Below are 16,726 nucleotides of genomic sequence, written 5' to 3'. Positions count from 1 at the left end.
TCAACCGGACTCTGGCTATAGCAGCCACAACTGTAGTCAGAACACTAATTAGGGAAAGAAGAGGTCAGATGGAGGAGTGTGTTTTTCTAGTCCTCCCAACAAAGGCATGGGATTGTTTTTAACAGGTGTCCTAGCTAAATTTGAAATCTGTCATGACTTGGTAATTAATCTACAGTAATCGTAATTCAGAGCAAAAGTGGAAACTATAAAGTTTCAAGGCTGAGCTACTTTTAAAAATGTAAGACAGAATTCAAAAAACCTGAAGTTTAAAAAAGTACTGCCTTTCTCCTTTTACTGTTTTCATTGTCATTCTCAGAAGGGAGTATTTTCCCTTAAACAATATTGTCATTCTGATTTGTCTTATACTGATTAACTGGTTTGACAGTAATTTGATTATTTTTTTGTTGTTGTTGTGAAAAAGAATCAATGTCAGGCTGTATCCTCAATTATAACAAAACCAATGTAATTGTATTGTGCGCTTACAGGAAAATAAGCCCGTTGGATTTAGTGTGCTACAGCTAGTGGTGACAGACAAGGATTCTTCTCACAATGGCCCTCCTTTTCTCTTCACTATGCTGAGTGGGAATGAAGAGAACACTTTTCAGATTAACCGACAGGGAGTACTGACAACAACTGCTGCGCTGAATCGCAAAGTGAGGGATCACTATTTACTTCATGTTAAGGTAGGACGTGCTACCTCTAGCTCTTTTGTGCTACTAGTGTAAGAATTTAGTTAACTTTTCCCACTCATGCCCAATCCACTGCTTTTTCCTGCCAACCCCTTGTTTTTCTGTTACAAGGTCCTGACATGCCAAGTAGTCATTGGAGGCATGTCCCTTGAGGTGAGATCTTCAGAGAAAAAGTCTGTTGGTTTAAATGGAAATCCACACAGGTGTAACAGAAAGCGTAGTTAAACTCACAGTAATGGCCCTTTGCCTTTCGTGTGGGGTGCTGGAAAAGCCAGGAAGGGGACAGGTCCCCTGAGCCACCTACTATTGGCTGCAGACTTCCTCTTGCCACTGTCACTTTGACCCTTGAAGCCGTGAGCTGGACTACACTGATAGATGTAACAGGTATATTGAAAGTTGCACATCATGGCACTACTGAAATTTTTTTCTATAGTGCCACATTCTTTTTCCAATGGCAATTGAAAACATCTTTAAATTTGGAAAACCAGGTCAGTGGACCTTTGTAGCATTGAAACTTGCAGCGCAGATCTCAGAGTCTTGCAGTGGAAAACTCAAAAATGACCCTGAAAGGCTATAATATATGCCTGCATTTGCCATTGCTGTGCAAAAAGACCAGACCATGTCCAAAAATACAGGTTACATTAACGTAGCTAAGTTCTCTAAAATAGTTTTTAGTAACCTAATGAAGAAAAGTTCAAACCAATTTTTTTAATCTTATCCCATCTTTTTTAGTTCAGTCATAAATTAAGCAGCTGTGAACAGGAGACTTGAAATTGGTAGGCTAAAAATAACTGGCCTTATTTCTTAAACCTCACATCCAGGTTCATGTTTTAAGAAAAAATTCTTACCTTTGTTTTCACATGAGGAATTTTTTCACTCTCCAAATTATTCTTGTACATAATACTGCGGACAATTTCTGCATGAACATGCACTTGGAGAGTTTTAGAGCAGTACTGTCTATGTCAGTGTATACTGAATCCTGTCCACATTGGGATAGTAATCATGACATATTTACACAAAGTCTATCTCTTTTCTTTGGGGAAGGAAAAAAAAAATCCCACAGGTACTGTCATTTGCTGCTTGAGTCACTAAAACATGTTATCAGGAGCCACCAGTATAAGAGCCAGCATAGATAAAAGTTCCATTTAAATGTAATTTAGTTCAGTGTTTGAAAACTGAGATTAAAAAGGGGGCAGGGTGGTATATCACTCCTCTGTTAGCCTTTTTTTTTCCTCAATAGTGATCTGCTAATTAGTGGTGGGACAGATCAGCCTTCAAGGTACCTAAGCAATGGCTCTGGCCTTCCTAAGCTGTGTGAGTCCAAAGCAGCAGTAGAGCAGAGCTTTGTAACACTTGCTTAATAGGCTTTCCAAGTTCTATACCAATTCCCCAAAGTCACCTTTTTGTTTAGGGGAAAAAGAACCAACAATGTTTTTCCTGTATGTGCAATCAGTGTAACACAAGATTCATATGTTTTGGTTTATATTGTGTCTAAGCAGTAACTAATTTCTATTTATTTTGCTTCTAAAACATACTCCTATGAATGCATGTGCAGGCAGTTATGTCTGTTCTCTGTAGCCTGTTGCACTGTCTGTGTCACATTTCATGATTTAGCTGCACCTTTGACCCTTCCTAATGTTCCTCCCTTTTCTTGTGTATGAGGCACCTATCTTACACTTTCCTCTGGGTGGAATCATGCAATTCTCTCATTTCCAAGCCACTTCCTAGGCTGTAGGATGTCAGTACTTGAGCTGTCTTCTCTTTAGCACAGAAGTTGAAAAGTACCTTTTTTCTAAGGACTGAATAAGGGCTATTTTAATGACATCCAGTAGCTAAACAAGTGTCTTAGAACAAATGTACTCATTTAGAACAAAAGGCTTCTCAGTGATTGTAAATCATTAAAGCAGACTATACTAATGTGCATTTTTTGTGTGCTGTACAACCCGGTCTCAGTATTTTGGACCTGTGTAGTCCCTTGATTTACAAGTTACCTGACTGGATTCTGGAAATATGTCACTGTCTTTTAATTGCCATTTATCATCTTATACTATGATACTTTTTTTATATAGACACAGTGCTAAAATTTGCTGTTATCTTCTCCTTAGTGAGTCACTATACATGAGTATGAAAGCATCTAAGACTAAAACTAGCATTTCCATATCCACAAGACTTCAGTTCCAATGATACACACAAAAATAGATGCATGACTTCTGTGGGAAAATATTCTTCCCCTGTTTGTTTAAAAGAAAGATTTTTCCTTTTTTTTTTTTTTTTTTTTCAAATGCTGTGGGAAGGCATCTTCTCAAGTTTACACTGTCTTTAATTTCTGCACTTTCATCCTGCAGCTCACAAGTTGATGGCTGTGTATGATCTCTTCATACTCGTTTTTGTTTTTTAACTGACCTTCACTGGTGTGCTTTTCAGTATTGACAGCTTTCACCTTAGCTGCTTTCTGAACAGACTGTTGATGCAGTGGTCTTGTGTTACAGGCATACTTTAATGGAAAAAAACCCAAACCAAACAACCTACCAAAACCCAACAATCAACCCCTCCCATACACACCCCACACACCCACTGCTGCCAAAAAACTCTACTTAACATGAGCCTTTCTTTTACTTTACTTTTGTGGGTTTAATAGAAATAAGGATTCCTTTTCCAACAGCCACCTACATGTGCATGCCACTCACATTTGCTTTCCTTCTCTCCAAAGGAAATAGATTATCCATTAACAAATGTCTCACAGCATTAGTGTGTGAAATCTTCAGCTATGAGTCATACAGTCCTTTGTGCCGCACTCTGAAGTCTTTAGTTTCAAACCACAGCAGATTTTTAAATATCTGCACTATTGAAAAACCATTTCTCCTGGGGCTCTTCTTTCCTACTTGCTGTCCATTTGTTGCAGTTTTGCTTGCCTGTTTGTTTTAAGCCCTTTCTTGCTTCCCTTGGGCATTTCTCCCATAGCTAAACTGCCTGCCTTGTCTTGTTTCCAGGCAGAAATCTAGGCAAAACAAAACTTTGCCAACTTGAGCGCTCTCTTTCTCTCCTTATTTATGTTTGGGTAACTAGAGGGCAAGTTCTAGCCATGCCTGTCTTCTGGAGTTAACAGATGAGGACATGTATTTTTAGGAGACATGCATTATCTTTTAAAAATGCTACAATTATGTGCACATCACAACACATCTTTTGCTTAAATTTGTATGAAAAATCAAAAGCAGCTTCTCTGCACAGATCTTCAAAGTGTACCAACTACCTGTAGTCATTGTAAAATTAGTGTAAAATCTTTTGAACAATGCAGGGTATCTCTTGCCTTCTGACCCCTGTGTATCCCCTCTGTCCCTTCTCCTCTCTCCAATTCTTTGCTCATTTCTTAAGTCTCACTTTCAGTAACTAGGAAGGAGCTCTGGGAAAAAGGTGGACAGGAAACAAAAACTGAGAAAGAAAGAAAATAAACCCAAGGGAATGCTCTTTTCTTACTTTTTTACTCTTTTTTTCAAGGGCAGTGTGTGCTTTTGTCAAAAAGGGGAGGAGGACAGGGGACGTGATGTTTTAAAAGGCTTTAAAATTGAATTAGGCTGATTCTGTTAAAGATAATTAGTTTAATTGTCTGAAGCAAATAGTACTACAGGTGGGGTTTTTTTCCTCTCCATGATCACAAATCGTGAAAGATAACATAATTAATTGTAACTTTCTACATGTATTGTTTTCCTTTGGAAGTACTGTGTGGCATACTGCATTTAGATTGTCTTCAAGACCACCTCCTAATAACTGCGGTGAAGCATGTTGTAAATTTCTAGTGCATGAGTCATTTCAAGTTTGTAATGTGTTTCCATGCTTGAAATAAAAAAGCTTCAAGCACCATCTGCTGTCTGAAATCAGCTACTGTGCATTTCCTCTGTATTTGCTAGAAGCGTTAGTAGCTTCCTGGCATTTCCAGGTATCAAGAGCACTGTAGCCTTTAATCTTGAAGAAGTGAAAACATGTTTGTGTGTGCCTGCTGATATAAGCTTTTGAAATTTTCAACGTTAACTTTTATGTCACGACCTGTGTTATGAAACCTTGATAAAGCGTTTTCCTGTAGGAACTTTATTTTCTGGTAGAAAAATACAGCTCTGCTTGTATACAGTACAGATATCGACAGTAGAATTTGAGATAAAGCAAAAATCTAACTCTGTTCTCATCTTCCTTTAGGTGGCAGATAATGGAAAACCTCCGTTGTCATCTTTGACTTACGTTGATATTAGAGTAATTGAGGAAAGCATTTATTCCCCAGCAATTCTGCCTCTAGAAATCTTTATCACAGCCTTTGGGGAAGAATATTCAGGTGGTGTCATTGGAAAAATTCATGCAACCGATCAAGATGTTTATGATACTCTGACATACAGTCTGGACCCCAAAATGGAATCCTTGTTCTCAGTTTCCAGTACTGGTGGCAAACTAATAGCACATAAAAGGTTAGACGTAGGACAGTACCTCCTAAATGTCACTGTTACAGACGGAAAATTTACAACTGCAGCTGATATTACTGTACACATCAGACAAATCACACAAGATTTACTAAATCACAGCATTGCAATACGCTTTGCAAACCTTGCCCCTGAAGAATTCATCGGTGATTACTGGCGCAATTTCCAGAGAGCTTTAAGAAACATCTTGGGTGTGAGGAGGAATGACATCCAGATTGTTAGTTTGCAGCCTTCCGATCCTCCTTCAAATCTTGATGTCCTCCTGAATATTGAAAAGTCTGGTAGCTCTCAGCACCCAATGAGAATTTTGCTCCACAAGATAAATTCTTCTGTGCCTGACCTAGAGGAGATTTTAGGTGTCCGGATAATTGATGTTTTCCATAAGCTTTGTGCTGGCCTAGATTGTCCTTTGAAATTTTGTGAAGAAAAAGTAACAGTGGATGAGAACATCATGTCAACCCACAGCACAGCCAGGCTGAGTTTTGTCACTCCCCGCCATCATAGAACAGCAGTTTGTCTTTGTAAAGGTAAGAAAAGCAGTAAAGAAAACAGTATCCTTGAAAAGATTGTTGTAGTTTTGAACAGCCATAATCCACAGGGGAAAATTTATATAATAGGACAAGATTAAGAATGTCCTGTAACCCTCACTGCAACATTTCCCTAATTTTATTCGGAGTAAGGAGTAATTATTTCTTGTCCCATTTCCTCATTTTTAAGTTTACATAATACAAGCTTATGGGAGGGGATGTTTTTATAGTTACACCTTCCATTTTATGAAAGAAGTTCCTTTTTTTTTTTGTTGCCTATTCTAAATTGCCAGCCATTTTCAGTCTTGTTTCCACGAAGGTAAGTTCTTGCAAAGTAACCGAATAAGTATAGAGATTTGTAACCAAAGATTAATTTGTCTTTAGATCTGAGGAAAACAGCATTGCTTTTTAAAATCATGACTTAATGTTGCTGGGTGAACTTGCACATCTTAAGTAACTATTTAAAGCCTGTTCCTTCTCTGTCTCAAATACAGGCACACTTTTCTGCTCTCCCCAACCCAGTCTGTCCATGTTTAGTATCACCATGTGATTTTTAAGGTGAATGATAGTAATGGTAAACCTTAAACCACAACAGCAGTTTACAAATTTTACCAATTGAACTGTTTGAGTAATCACGATAACTATGAACATCAGCCACTATATATGCCATTTGTCTAGTCTGTCTTTTTGCCAGTCATGTCCTATAACTCTTACTTCACTTGATGTTAGGAATATCATTTGGGCTGCTTTCAGCTACTGTACTTAAGTGTCCCTTTTCATAAAATACCATTAGCACTAAGAGGACAAGAAATAATGTATTTTGTTTTACAGAAGGGAAATGCCCCCTGGTGAATACTGTGTGTGAAGGAAACCCATGCCCTGAAGGTACTGAATGTTTAGGAGATCCAAAGGAAGGGAAATACACCTGCGTTTGCCAGGACAGCAAAGCTGGACAGTGTCCTGGTAAGAAACTAACTCTAAAAATCTGCATAAAATCATATTAAGTTCCAAATACAGATTTGATTCCAGTCCTGTGTTAACCCATTTCATGCTTTTCTGTATTCCTAAGCATCAGCTGGCTCTGCTGTGACATTTACTGGGAGCAGCTACGTGAAATACCGTCTCATGGAAAATGAGAACAAAGAGGAAATGAAGCTGACAATGAGACTTAGAACTTACTCTGCGCATGCAGTGGTTATGTATGCTCGAGGAACAGACTACAGTATCTTAGAGGTATATTAAGATCTCCTAGTGCACATCTCCTCCTCTTTTCTTCTTACCATCTTCTTACCATTTTTTGTGCCAGATTGAAAGACTGAATTGTAACATCTCTGTACGACTGTTATAAATGAGAATTGCCTTCAAGGTAGAGTGTGTTATACATCTAGGTGATGAACTTGTACAGAATTTTTTTTTAATGTGTAAAAGGAATTAGTTTAATGTTTTAAAAGTTAAAAAAAAACCAAAACAAAACCTACCCTGAATTATCTATTTTAAATAACAGCTTTAAATTTATTTGCTTATAATACTCACTAAGTCCATACAGAAAAAGCACTTAAAGCACAAGATGAAAGGTCTTGAAGTATTGTAATCTTTTGATGATGATCTGTGACTTCTTTACTAGAGGAAAAGATGGACAAAGTACACATTTTAATTAAAAGAACCATAAAGAATCAATCACAATCACTGCAACTGTTTGGAATACAATGTTATTAAACTGCCTTTTATGAACACCATCATATCCTGTCCCTCCAGAAAACATAAACTTTTATAGGCATCAATATTTTGTACTCTTAAGTGTGTAGACCATTTGTTGATGTTGTGGCTCTTCTCTGTAGATTCACCATGGAAGGCTGCAATATAAATTTGATTGTGGCAGTGGACCTGGGATTGTCTCCGTTCAGAGCATTCAGATTAACGATGGCCAGTGGCATTCAGTATCTCTTGAAGTGGACGGAAATTATGCACGACTTGTTCTGGATCGGGTGCATACTGCCTCTGGTACCGCTCCTGGTACGCTTAGGACACTAAACCTAGATAATCACGTGTTTTTTGGTGGTCATATTCGGCAGCAAGGTGCGAGACATGGTAGAAGTCCTCAGGTTAGCAATGGTTTCAGAGGCTGTATGGATTCTGTTGTACTTAACGGACAAGAGCTGCCCCTAAACAGCAAGCCACGAAATTATGCACACATGGAAGAATCTGTAGATGTGACTCCTGGATGCTTACTGACTGCCACGGAGGGTTGTTCAAGCAGCCCATGTCAGAATGGAGGCATCTGCAATGCACTGTCAAATGGAGGTAAGCGATCCTATGTTCTTCTGCTGTTAGTTTTCAAAACTGCTTTTCCACTTCCCTGCCGTGAAGGACAAAATGACTTTGTGAATATTTCCTGCTTTCCCAGAGAGCTGTAGAAGGCTGCTCGTTGACCAGGTAGGGATGCTGTGTCTGCCTGTGTTCTGGACTCAGTTCTTTGGGGTGTGAAGTAGACAAAGTCCATCAGGCAAAGTGGGGATTTAATCTTCAGTGTCAGTACCTGAGGTTCATCCTCTTAACTGCCTACTTTAGAGCCTTATTTTAAAAATTCTGAAATCATTGTCACAAGCTTTGTGTGTGAGTTTTGTGAGAGAAATGGAAGTTATCCTTCAGTCTTACTCAAGAAAAACTTTACTGTTGGACGTCCCTTCATCTTTCGATAAAAGTATTTCTGTTTCTTCCCATCCTCTCTCTCTTCGAACAGGTAGGTAGGCAGGGAGGATTTTATCTTAAATCCGTAGGTGGGCAGGGAGGATTTTACCTTAAAGCCATGTGTGTCTTTCAAGAAGGCTGTACTTGATTTCAGGTTACTACTGCAAGTGTGCACCTTTGTTTATGGGAACTCACTGCGATGTAAGTGTCAATCCGTGTGCTTCCAACCCTTGCCTTTATGGTGGTACCTGCATCCCGGTCAGCGATGATTTTATCTGCCAGTGCCGAGGACAATACACAGGCCAAAGGTATGTTTGTGTGGTTTGTTGTACCAGAGAACCCTTAGAGAATAGGCTAGAAATATAACACTTTTTCTGTTGGGTTTTTTTTTTCCCGTTTCCTACTTAAAGCTCAGACTTTGAAACCCAGTGGAGTTAGCTGAAGTTAGTGTGAGCCTTTATGTTACAGCCCTGAATCCCACACTATGTACTCACTTGCAGTGAGGTGATAGTTCATGCTTTTTCTTCCTCACCCTCCTTTTTTTTTTTTTTTTTTGCATTTGCAGGTGCCAGCTGGGTCCATATTGCAAAGACAATCCTTGTAAAAACAGTGGCAAGTGTATTGACAGTTTGGATGGACCTGTTTGTGAGTGTGAAGCAGGCTTCCGTGGAGAAAGGTAGGTAGTGTTCCACATAGGTTGATGTTTTAACTGTGTTACTTAGCCGTTCAACGTTGGTAAAATAGCAAATTGCCTGATAGTGCACAGTACTGTATATTAAATATATCTAGAACTGTTGAGAACAAGGAGACTAACTAAACAAAGACTATTGATGTAAACTAACCCTCGTTTCTCTGCTCTCTTTCTGGTAGGTGCCTGGTTGATGTCGATGAATGCGTAGAAAACCCGTGTCTTAATGGTGCCCTTTGTGAGAATACTTACGGTTCATATCACTGCAATTGTAGCCGTGGCTTTGGAGGAAAACACTGCACAGACATCGTTCTTAACAAATATGTTTCAACGTCTTGGAACATTAGCTTAGCTGAAGTGATTGGGATTATTGTTTTCATTGCAGGAATATTCTTGTTAGTTGTGATTTTTGTTGTTTGCCGCAAAGTGATTAGCAGAAAGAAGAAGCATCAGCCAGAACCTGAAGACAAGCAACTGGGAGCTACAACAGCTTTCTTGCAAAGACCTTATTTTGATGCAAAATTGAATAAGAACATCTATTCTGACATCCCACCACAGGTTCCTGTTCGTCCCATTTCGTACACTCCAAGCATTCCAAGCGACTCCAGGAACAATCTTGACAGGAATTCTTTTGAGGGGTCTGCTATCCCTGAGCACCCAGAGTTTAGTACTTTTAACCCAGATTCTGTACACGGTCACCGGAAAGCTGTAGCTGTTTGCAGCGTAGCACCAAATTTGCCACCTCCACCTCCCTCTAACTCTCCTTCAGACAGCGATTCAATACAGAAGCCCAGCTGGGATTTTGACTATGACAGTAAGAGATGTTCTTACTTTATTACTTTGCTGTTAAAGGTGTGTGCTGGAACAATTTTAGTGAGTGCAAAGCCTCTGTCTATGCCTGTTAGGGTACAAAAGGCGTTATGACTTTACTGGGGTTTAAGTCTGATCAGTTTCATGCTCTGTTAAGTTCTGTAAAAACATGCAGATCTCAGCCTAAAGTTTTATTGACTCTTTAATCTAGAATCTATTCATCTCCACACTTCAAACTTTTTCTTTCAGCTAAAGTAGTAGATCTTGACCCCTGCCTTTCAAAAAAGCCTCTGGATGAAAAGAACTCCCATCCTTACAGTGCAAGAGAAAGCATGTCTGAGGTCCAGTCTCTCAGCTCCTTCCAGTCTGAATCATGTGATGACAATGGTACGTAAAATACAATCATTCTGTGCTGCCACTTACGTTCATTTGTTCTGTCTTTGCATCTGTATCTCTTAGTATCAGTAGGACTTACATATATCAAATATATATTAAATAACGTATTTAATATATATCTGTATTTACTTCTGTTAATAAATACCCAGATATGTTATTTTTTTAAAAGTATTTTGTCTACCTCACTTTACCTTAAAATTATATATAATCAGTGTGCTGTTAGAATATCAAGAATGAAAATGCAGCACATGGTGTTCCGAGCCTTGTGTATAAAAGGCATTAAAAGCGTGTTCAAATTTGAGAACTTTTCTAGGTAATCACTAGTTATCACCTTATACAGTGAATTTTAAAAAATGGCCTCTGCACAAGTATAACTTTTGCTTTGACGTTCAGCGCTCAGTGAAAAGCTTTCTGGTGTTACAGTTTCATTTGTTTCCTTCTCTTTTTCTTGCTGCGACCTCAGCTCCCATATGGATCAGATCAGTTCTGAGTGAGAGCAGAGTTTAAGGGACTGCTTGTAAGTTTGATTACTTTAGTAATGAAGGAAGCTGCACAAAAAGGAATTTTGTTATCGTAAAACAGTATATTTGGCTTTCACCATGATTAAAATGAATTCATAAAAAAACTCATGCATTGAAAAAAGCCAATATAAAAATATAAATATTTCGATCACAACTCTAGTCCATCAAAATAGAATCGCCATACCTATTTGTGGTGTTTATTACTATTAATTGGAAGACTCTTACTTTTCCATTGTGATGACGGATGCTTTTACAGTTGATACCAATGCATCTGTGTATTCAGAAACATTTCAGACTGATTGGACGAAGCCACGGCTGTCTCATAACTTAATTCGCCAAGTTAAGGTGACTCTCTGTTCCAATTTCTGCTTTTGTCTCTGTATGGTAAAAAGAATTGGAAATTCCTTTAGCTTAGGAATAAAAAGAACATTCTGCTTCTGACTGAAGTAGAGTGATTTGTTCTAAAGAGCATGAAAAGAAACATCTGTGTTAATGATTGGTGAAAGTAAAATGGTATGCTTACGGTGCTCATCATTTTGTCAGTAGACCTGATACCAACTTGCAACTTTTTTCCTGTGTTAAGTGTTGTGAGCTACATGTTGTTCTCCCCTCCTCTCCATCCCATAGATTTCGTATATTCTTACTCACATTTCTTGTCATGTGTTGATTACTCATTAATCTATCATTTTGATAGAAATAGCTGTAGCATCATAGATATCGTTCCTTCCTTTTTGATAGATTCTGAATTTATTAGTTTGAAATTTAATCCCTGAGCCGTGCGAACAAGTTGCATGTGCTCACTTCATCCTACCCTTTTAAGAGTAAATCCTTCTCTTCCAAAAGTATCTTGGGAAAGGGAAGATATAAAAAATACATTCATTTGGGGTGTTTTAAAATAAGAAAGTCACAACCTGAATTTGGTATTCCTACTGTGATACCACTGTTCGCACACAATTTAAGTAGATCAGCAACAGAAGTTTTCAGTAGATATTTTTCATAGTCCAGTATTTTAGTTCACTTCAGTGAAAATTTCTTCTCCTGGTCTTCCATTGAGGAGGGAAAAAAAAAAAATCTAGTTTGCAGTCTAAAAGAGGAAACCTAATGCAATACTCCTTAATTCACCCAACACAAGCCTTTAGAAAAGTCTAGTTTATTGCTACCTAGATGAAGTATTATGCAAATGGTGCGTTTAGGCAACATTTCAGAATTTCTAACACAACTGAAGCAGATTTGTGTTCATGCAGAATTTGCTTCAGGAGCAGTTGCGTGTGCCTTTCCATGTTTATCAAGAATAAAATTCAGGTTTAGAGATGTATTTTATGTATTACAGGCAACTGCTTTCTAGATAGAGAGTAAATGTATATGTACAGCAATAATCTTGCTCTATAAAATAGTAATGAACTACAATTTTACAGTGTTTTTTTGTATATCTGAATGCTGTTTAAAGTGATACTAACTATAGGTTTGTTTTAATTTGCTCCTTTTATACCTCTTACAAGCTTCCATAGTGACTGTAATACACCTTGTCAATGCTGTTGTTGACTCGGTGGAAAAAGAAGGTATATATACATGTTTTCATCTTTATTTACTGCTTTTGCAGAATAATGCACGTTTGTCTTCTAGTGATGTAGCCCTAGCAGATGGGAGTTAGAAAATGTTGCTTACTTGGACATTCTGTTAAGTTTTAGCAAATAATATATTTATATTGTATATCTGTTCATGTTTTCATGTGTATGCTGTAGCTACCCTGTGGGCAGGTTTCAAAAGTGTGATTTCTTGGGAAAAAAAAAAGTACTGGCATAAAAAGGTGGTGGTGCTTACTCTCCTGAAAATATTAATGCTAAGGCTCCTGGCAGAATTGAGACAGCATCAAAGGCAATTACACACAGTGCTGTAGATGAAAAAGCAGCAACCTCCCACCTGCATCTGTTGGCACCTTATCCAGCTGAACAGACTGGGAGTAGCCTGGTATCAGTACTCGCTTCCTGGGCCTTCAGATCGATCTGTCTCTTCAGCAGAAATAACTGGTTTCTGCAATGCAGTTGAGCTATTATATAGCCCCACACAGCCCCATCAGTTTAAGTAGTTACTTGCTACCCAGCCTTACATCAGTACCTAAAAGGTATGTTTGGGTGTCTGTAAGTAGACCCAAATACATTTGTATGTATTTGGAAGTTAGGAAGGGCAGAAGCAGACATTTTCAGTAGAGTTTTATTTCTTTTCTGCCAACATTTAAGAACTGACTACTGTGGAAAACATGAACTCTTTACAAAATAATAGTAGTAATAAAGGTGCCAGCGAGTCTATTGAAATGCTAACTCTTGTTTTAATTGACTTAAAAGTCCTTAAAGTTCTTGTAATATGCAAGTAATTTACTCCACGACCATGAGTCTGTGGAGGTTACTTCTGAAATAACATCTACAGCATATGTTTCCTATTTCTTAATACAGACTAGGAAACCCTGCTTTTTTATTAGGTCTTATTTAAAGCCATTTTAAGAACATAAAATTCATTTCAGTAACTAAAGATTCTCTTTGGTTTGTTATTTGAAGTACATGTCTAACTTATGCACACACACAAAGGTAGACAAATGCAAAGACTTCTTATTACGGGAGAGTATTTCATTAATGTGTACCTATAGACCATAGTCCTCAGTGCTAAAATACTGTAATGCACAGTACTTATGAAAGGGAGAATTATAAGACTAGAAGAGGCAAAATCTAGTGGGGGTGATATTTTAATAACTTATTCAGATTTTCTCTGAAATTTTAATTGGTAGAAACTATAAATGATGGATGTAGTTCTCAAGTCAAAGTTAAAAGGATTGCTTAGTGGTTTAGTATCACTGTAAGATAAATACAAATATTTTATGCATTGCAGAATATTCGTAGAGAGATTAAGGATGTCCTGCTCAGCTGCTTCTTAATTTGCAAGTTTCTACTTGTAATAAGCATTCCTTCTTTCAAAGCATCTTAGGTAAAGAGTTCTGCTTTTGAGCACCCTCAGGAGGGTGCCAGTTGGAGCAGCAGAGATCCTTGCTCAAGCCTCCAGCAAGGTCTTTGCCTCAGAAAAAGAGGACAGGACCAAGACCTCCCCATTCCTTGGTAAAAGTGCTCTAAATCTTAAGGCCACAGACTGCCTGTTGGCTTTAGTTTCCCTAGAATGTCATCTTCTAAGTAGACTAGTGGTCAGAACCTTCTCCTGGAGATAAGGCCAGAGATGTTTTAAAAGTCTCAGACTGATACCTTCTTCAGTGTGGACAGTATTTTTCTTGCCTGGACTAGGCAAGCTTAAAAAAAAAAAGGAACCCCTCCCACAGTCAACCTCAGTCCCTTTAGTCTTCCAAGAACAGATAACAAGAGAAATGTATCAATTCTTAGGAGAAAATTCTTGTATTTGGGATAGGCATCACCCATCCTTACAGACCTGAATAGGGTATATTGATTTGTGAAGAGAGAAATGTTTAAAGTTTGTCAGATAACACAGGACAGTTCTCTGCTGACTGAGAGCTGTTGGGAGCAGTGTACAAAGGGAGGTGGGTCTCCCAGTGCACAGCATGTGGAAGCTACATACTAAAGGGAGATTTCCCACCTTTGCATGAGATACTTGGAAATGTAAGTCCTAATAGATGCAGCCCTGTATCAGATACAAGGGGGGGATACAAAGAAAGAAAAAAAAAGCAGACCAAGTCTTGTTACCCTTGTTAGCAGAAGTCCTAAATCCTACTGATAATCAGGATTTCGGCAAGCGACAGACTGCAGATTTTGCCACTACCCAGCCCTGTCCTAGGTGGGCTGTACCTTAACTCAGTGGCTGTTCTGCAGTTCAAGTCTAACAAAGAAAGAAAGTGCCCACGAGAAAAAAAAAGAAGCCAGCTTCTGTACTGCTAAGTAAACTGGAAAAAAGCAGCATGAACATCATAGTGACAGTCATTGTTTGTCTCCACATTGGTTCTACTATTTGATTCCTAACTACAGGTATTTTCTCCTTTTTCTTCTCATTCTGCCACCTAAAGAATCTTTTGCTGTTCCTGACCTCAGCAATTCAAGAGGTGACTTCTGCATGCAGTTCATTGATGTTCACCAAAATATTTCTGTTAATACTTGGTTTTAACACAGACTTACTATCAGTTGCTTGCTGTGCATTTGTCTGCAGTGATTACTCTTTACTAGATTTGCACCTCATTCCCGTTCGTATTGTTTTCTTTTTTTGGTGTTCAGATGAGAAAAATACTGGTTTTCTTAATGAGGTTAGGCTTACATCTAGTTTCCAGCAGATGAATACAAACTTACTCAAGGGGAACTTGCAAAAGAGGATCAAGTTCAGTCATTTATGCATGATTAAGCTTGATTTTTCCTGTTTTGTTCTTGTATTTGAATGTGGAATGTCTTTATTAATAGTCAAAGATTTTTATCAGAGGTGTGGCCGTTACTGTAGCACCAACAGCATTTTGTGTAATTAACTTTACAATTCAGTTAAGGGGTAAAGTCCCTTTAAATGGGCTGGATACTTTACCAGTTAGAATTTCTACTTTGGTGTGAGAAAAGCATGGTTTCTATATAATAAATATACTCTTAAGAAAAACAGGCAGCTGTTACCATCCTAATTACTCAACAACACTTGATTAAGAATTTAGCTGCACCAGGGAGGCTGTTGGTTCTTTGCCATCCAGTGAACAATTCTATACCACATTATGTATTACGACAGCACATTCCATAGGTGACATACAGCTCTTCCCATGTTAGGCAAGATGTCTGAGAAAACATAGAAGTTCAAGTGTGAATGACACAGTATCTTAACGCATGGCATAATGTAAAGTTGCGTTGTGGAACCGGGCAAGCTGTTCTCTAATTAACAAGTAGCCTCCTAATCACAGCGATTGCATTGTCCTAATACATGTGTTGACTTCTCAGTTCAGACTCACTTGAAGACAAGATACTAATACTACTTTTTTTGAAAAAAAAAAATTAACTTTTCAGGTTATCACTGGGATACATCAGACTGGATGCCAAGTGTTCAGTTGCCAGGTATCCAAGAGTATCCAAATTATGAAGTGGTTGAGGAGTCAGCTCCCCTCTACACAGATCCAAACACCATCGATACAGACTATTACCCTGGCGGTTATGACATAGAAAGTGATTTTCCACCTCCACCTGACGACTTCCCTGCACCTGATGAGCTTCCACCGTTACCACCAGAATACAGCGACCAGTTTGAGTCAATACAGCCACCCAGAGACATGCCAGCCGTAGGTAGCTTGGGTTCTTCTTCAAGAAGCAGGCAGAGATTTAACCTTAATCAGTACCTTCCCCACCACTACCCTGCAGACATGTCAGAACCTCAGACCACAACCAGCGGTGTCAATGGCAGTTACAGAGAACCTTATGCTCCTTACACGTTAGGGTACAATACAGACTTTGAAGCACCCACCGTAGACAACATGTCCATGTCTGTGTATGCTTCCACAGCTTCATGCTCTGATGTGTCAGCATGCTGTGAAATGGAGTCTGAAGTCATGATGAGTGACTATGAGAGTGGAGATGACGGTCACTTTGAAGATGTGAAAATTCCTCCACTTGATTCCCAGCAACATACAGAAGTCTGACACACTCAACAAAAGTGCCTGGACTCTAACAAACTTTATCAATTCTAGAACAACTTTGAGAGCTTTATTTTCCCCAGCCACAGTGAATGCTTTTTTTCCCCCCAGTGAGCTAAACTGGCATGGCAGCATTGGATCATGCAGTTCATTTCACTAGATCAGTCTATTTCCATTTCCTGACCTACTGTAATTGGACAGTTCCAAGATTTCCATTGGCTGTGCCATTTCTGAACATCTTTTTTGTACTTACATTGTCTATGTTAAAAATCACATACCACTTCTCCATGTTAGCATGATGCATATATTTATATAGTTCTAATGCAATTAATTTTCTCCTACTTT

The 16,726-nt window shown here is 38.5% G+C and overlaps 1 protein-coding gene across 5 annotated transcripts in view; it reads left to right on the top strand.

Moving 5' to 3' along the window:
• The window catches only part of FAT1 (FAT atypical cadherin 1), a 100,868-nt gene extending 84,481 nt beyond the window's left edge, over positions 1-16,387 (top strand). For 2 of the 5 annotated variants that reach the window (XM_086464092.1, XM_086464091.1), the window contains 12 exons: positions 486-683; positions 4,878-5,679; positions 6,511-6,642; positions 6,749-6,912; positions 7,518-7,980; positions 8,522-8,675; positions 8,933-9,043; positions 9,238-9,869; positions 10,115-10,252; positions 12,282-12,341; positions 14,798-14,833; positions 15,762-16,387. In XM_086464092.1, coding sequence (XP_086320218.1) covers positions 486-683; positions 4,878-5,679; positions 6,511-6,642; positions 6,749-6,912; positions 7,518-7,980; positions 8,522-8,675; positions 8,933-9,043; positions 9,238-9,869; positions 10,115-10,252; positions 12,282-12,341; positions 14,798-14,833; positions 15,762-16,387 — 3,516 coding nt within the window. The remainder of the gene's footprint in view (positions 1-485; positions 684-4,877; positions 5,680-6,510; positions 6,643-6,748; positions 6,913-7,517; positions 7,981-8,521; positions 8,676-8,932; positions 9,044-9,237; positions 9,870-10,114; positions 10,253-12,281; positions 12,342-14,797; positions 14,834-15,761) is intronic. The other 3 variants (XM_086464093.1, XM_009960419.2, XM_009960420.2) reach the window with 3 other exon arrangements.
• Positions 16,388-16,726: the final 339 nt, after the last annotated feature.

The sequence above is a fragment of the Leptosomus discolor genome, chromosome 4 (assembly GCF_034619465.1).
Source record: "Leptosomus discolor isolate bLepDis1 chromosome 4, bLepDis1.hap2, whole genome shotgun sequence".
Lineage (NCBI taxonomy): Eukaryota > Metazoa > Chordata > Aves > Leptosomiformes > Leptosomidae > Leptosomus > Leptosomus discolor.
Note: the sequence above shows the minus strand (reverse complement) of the source record. Positions and strands in the feature narration are given on the sequence as shown.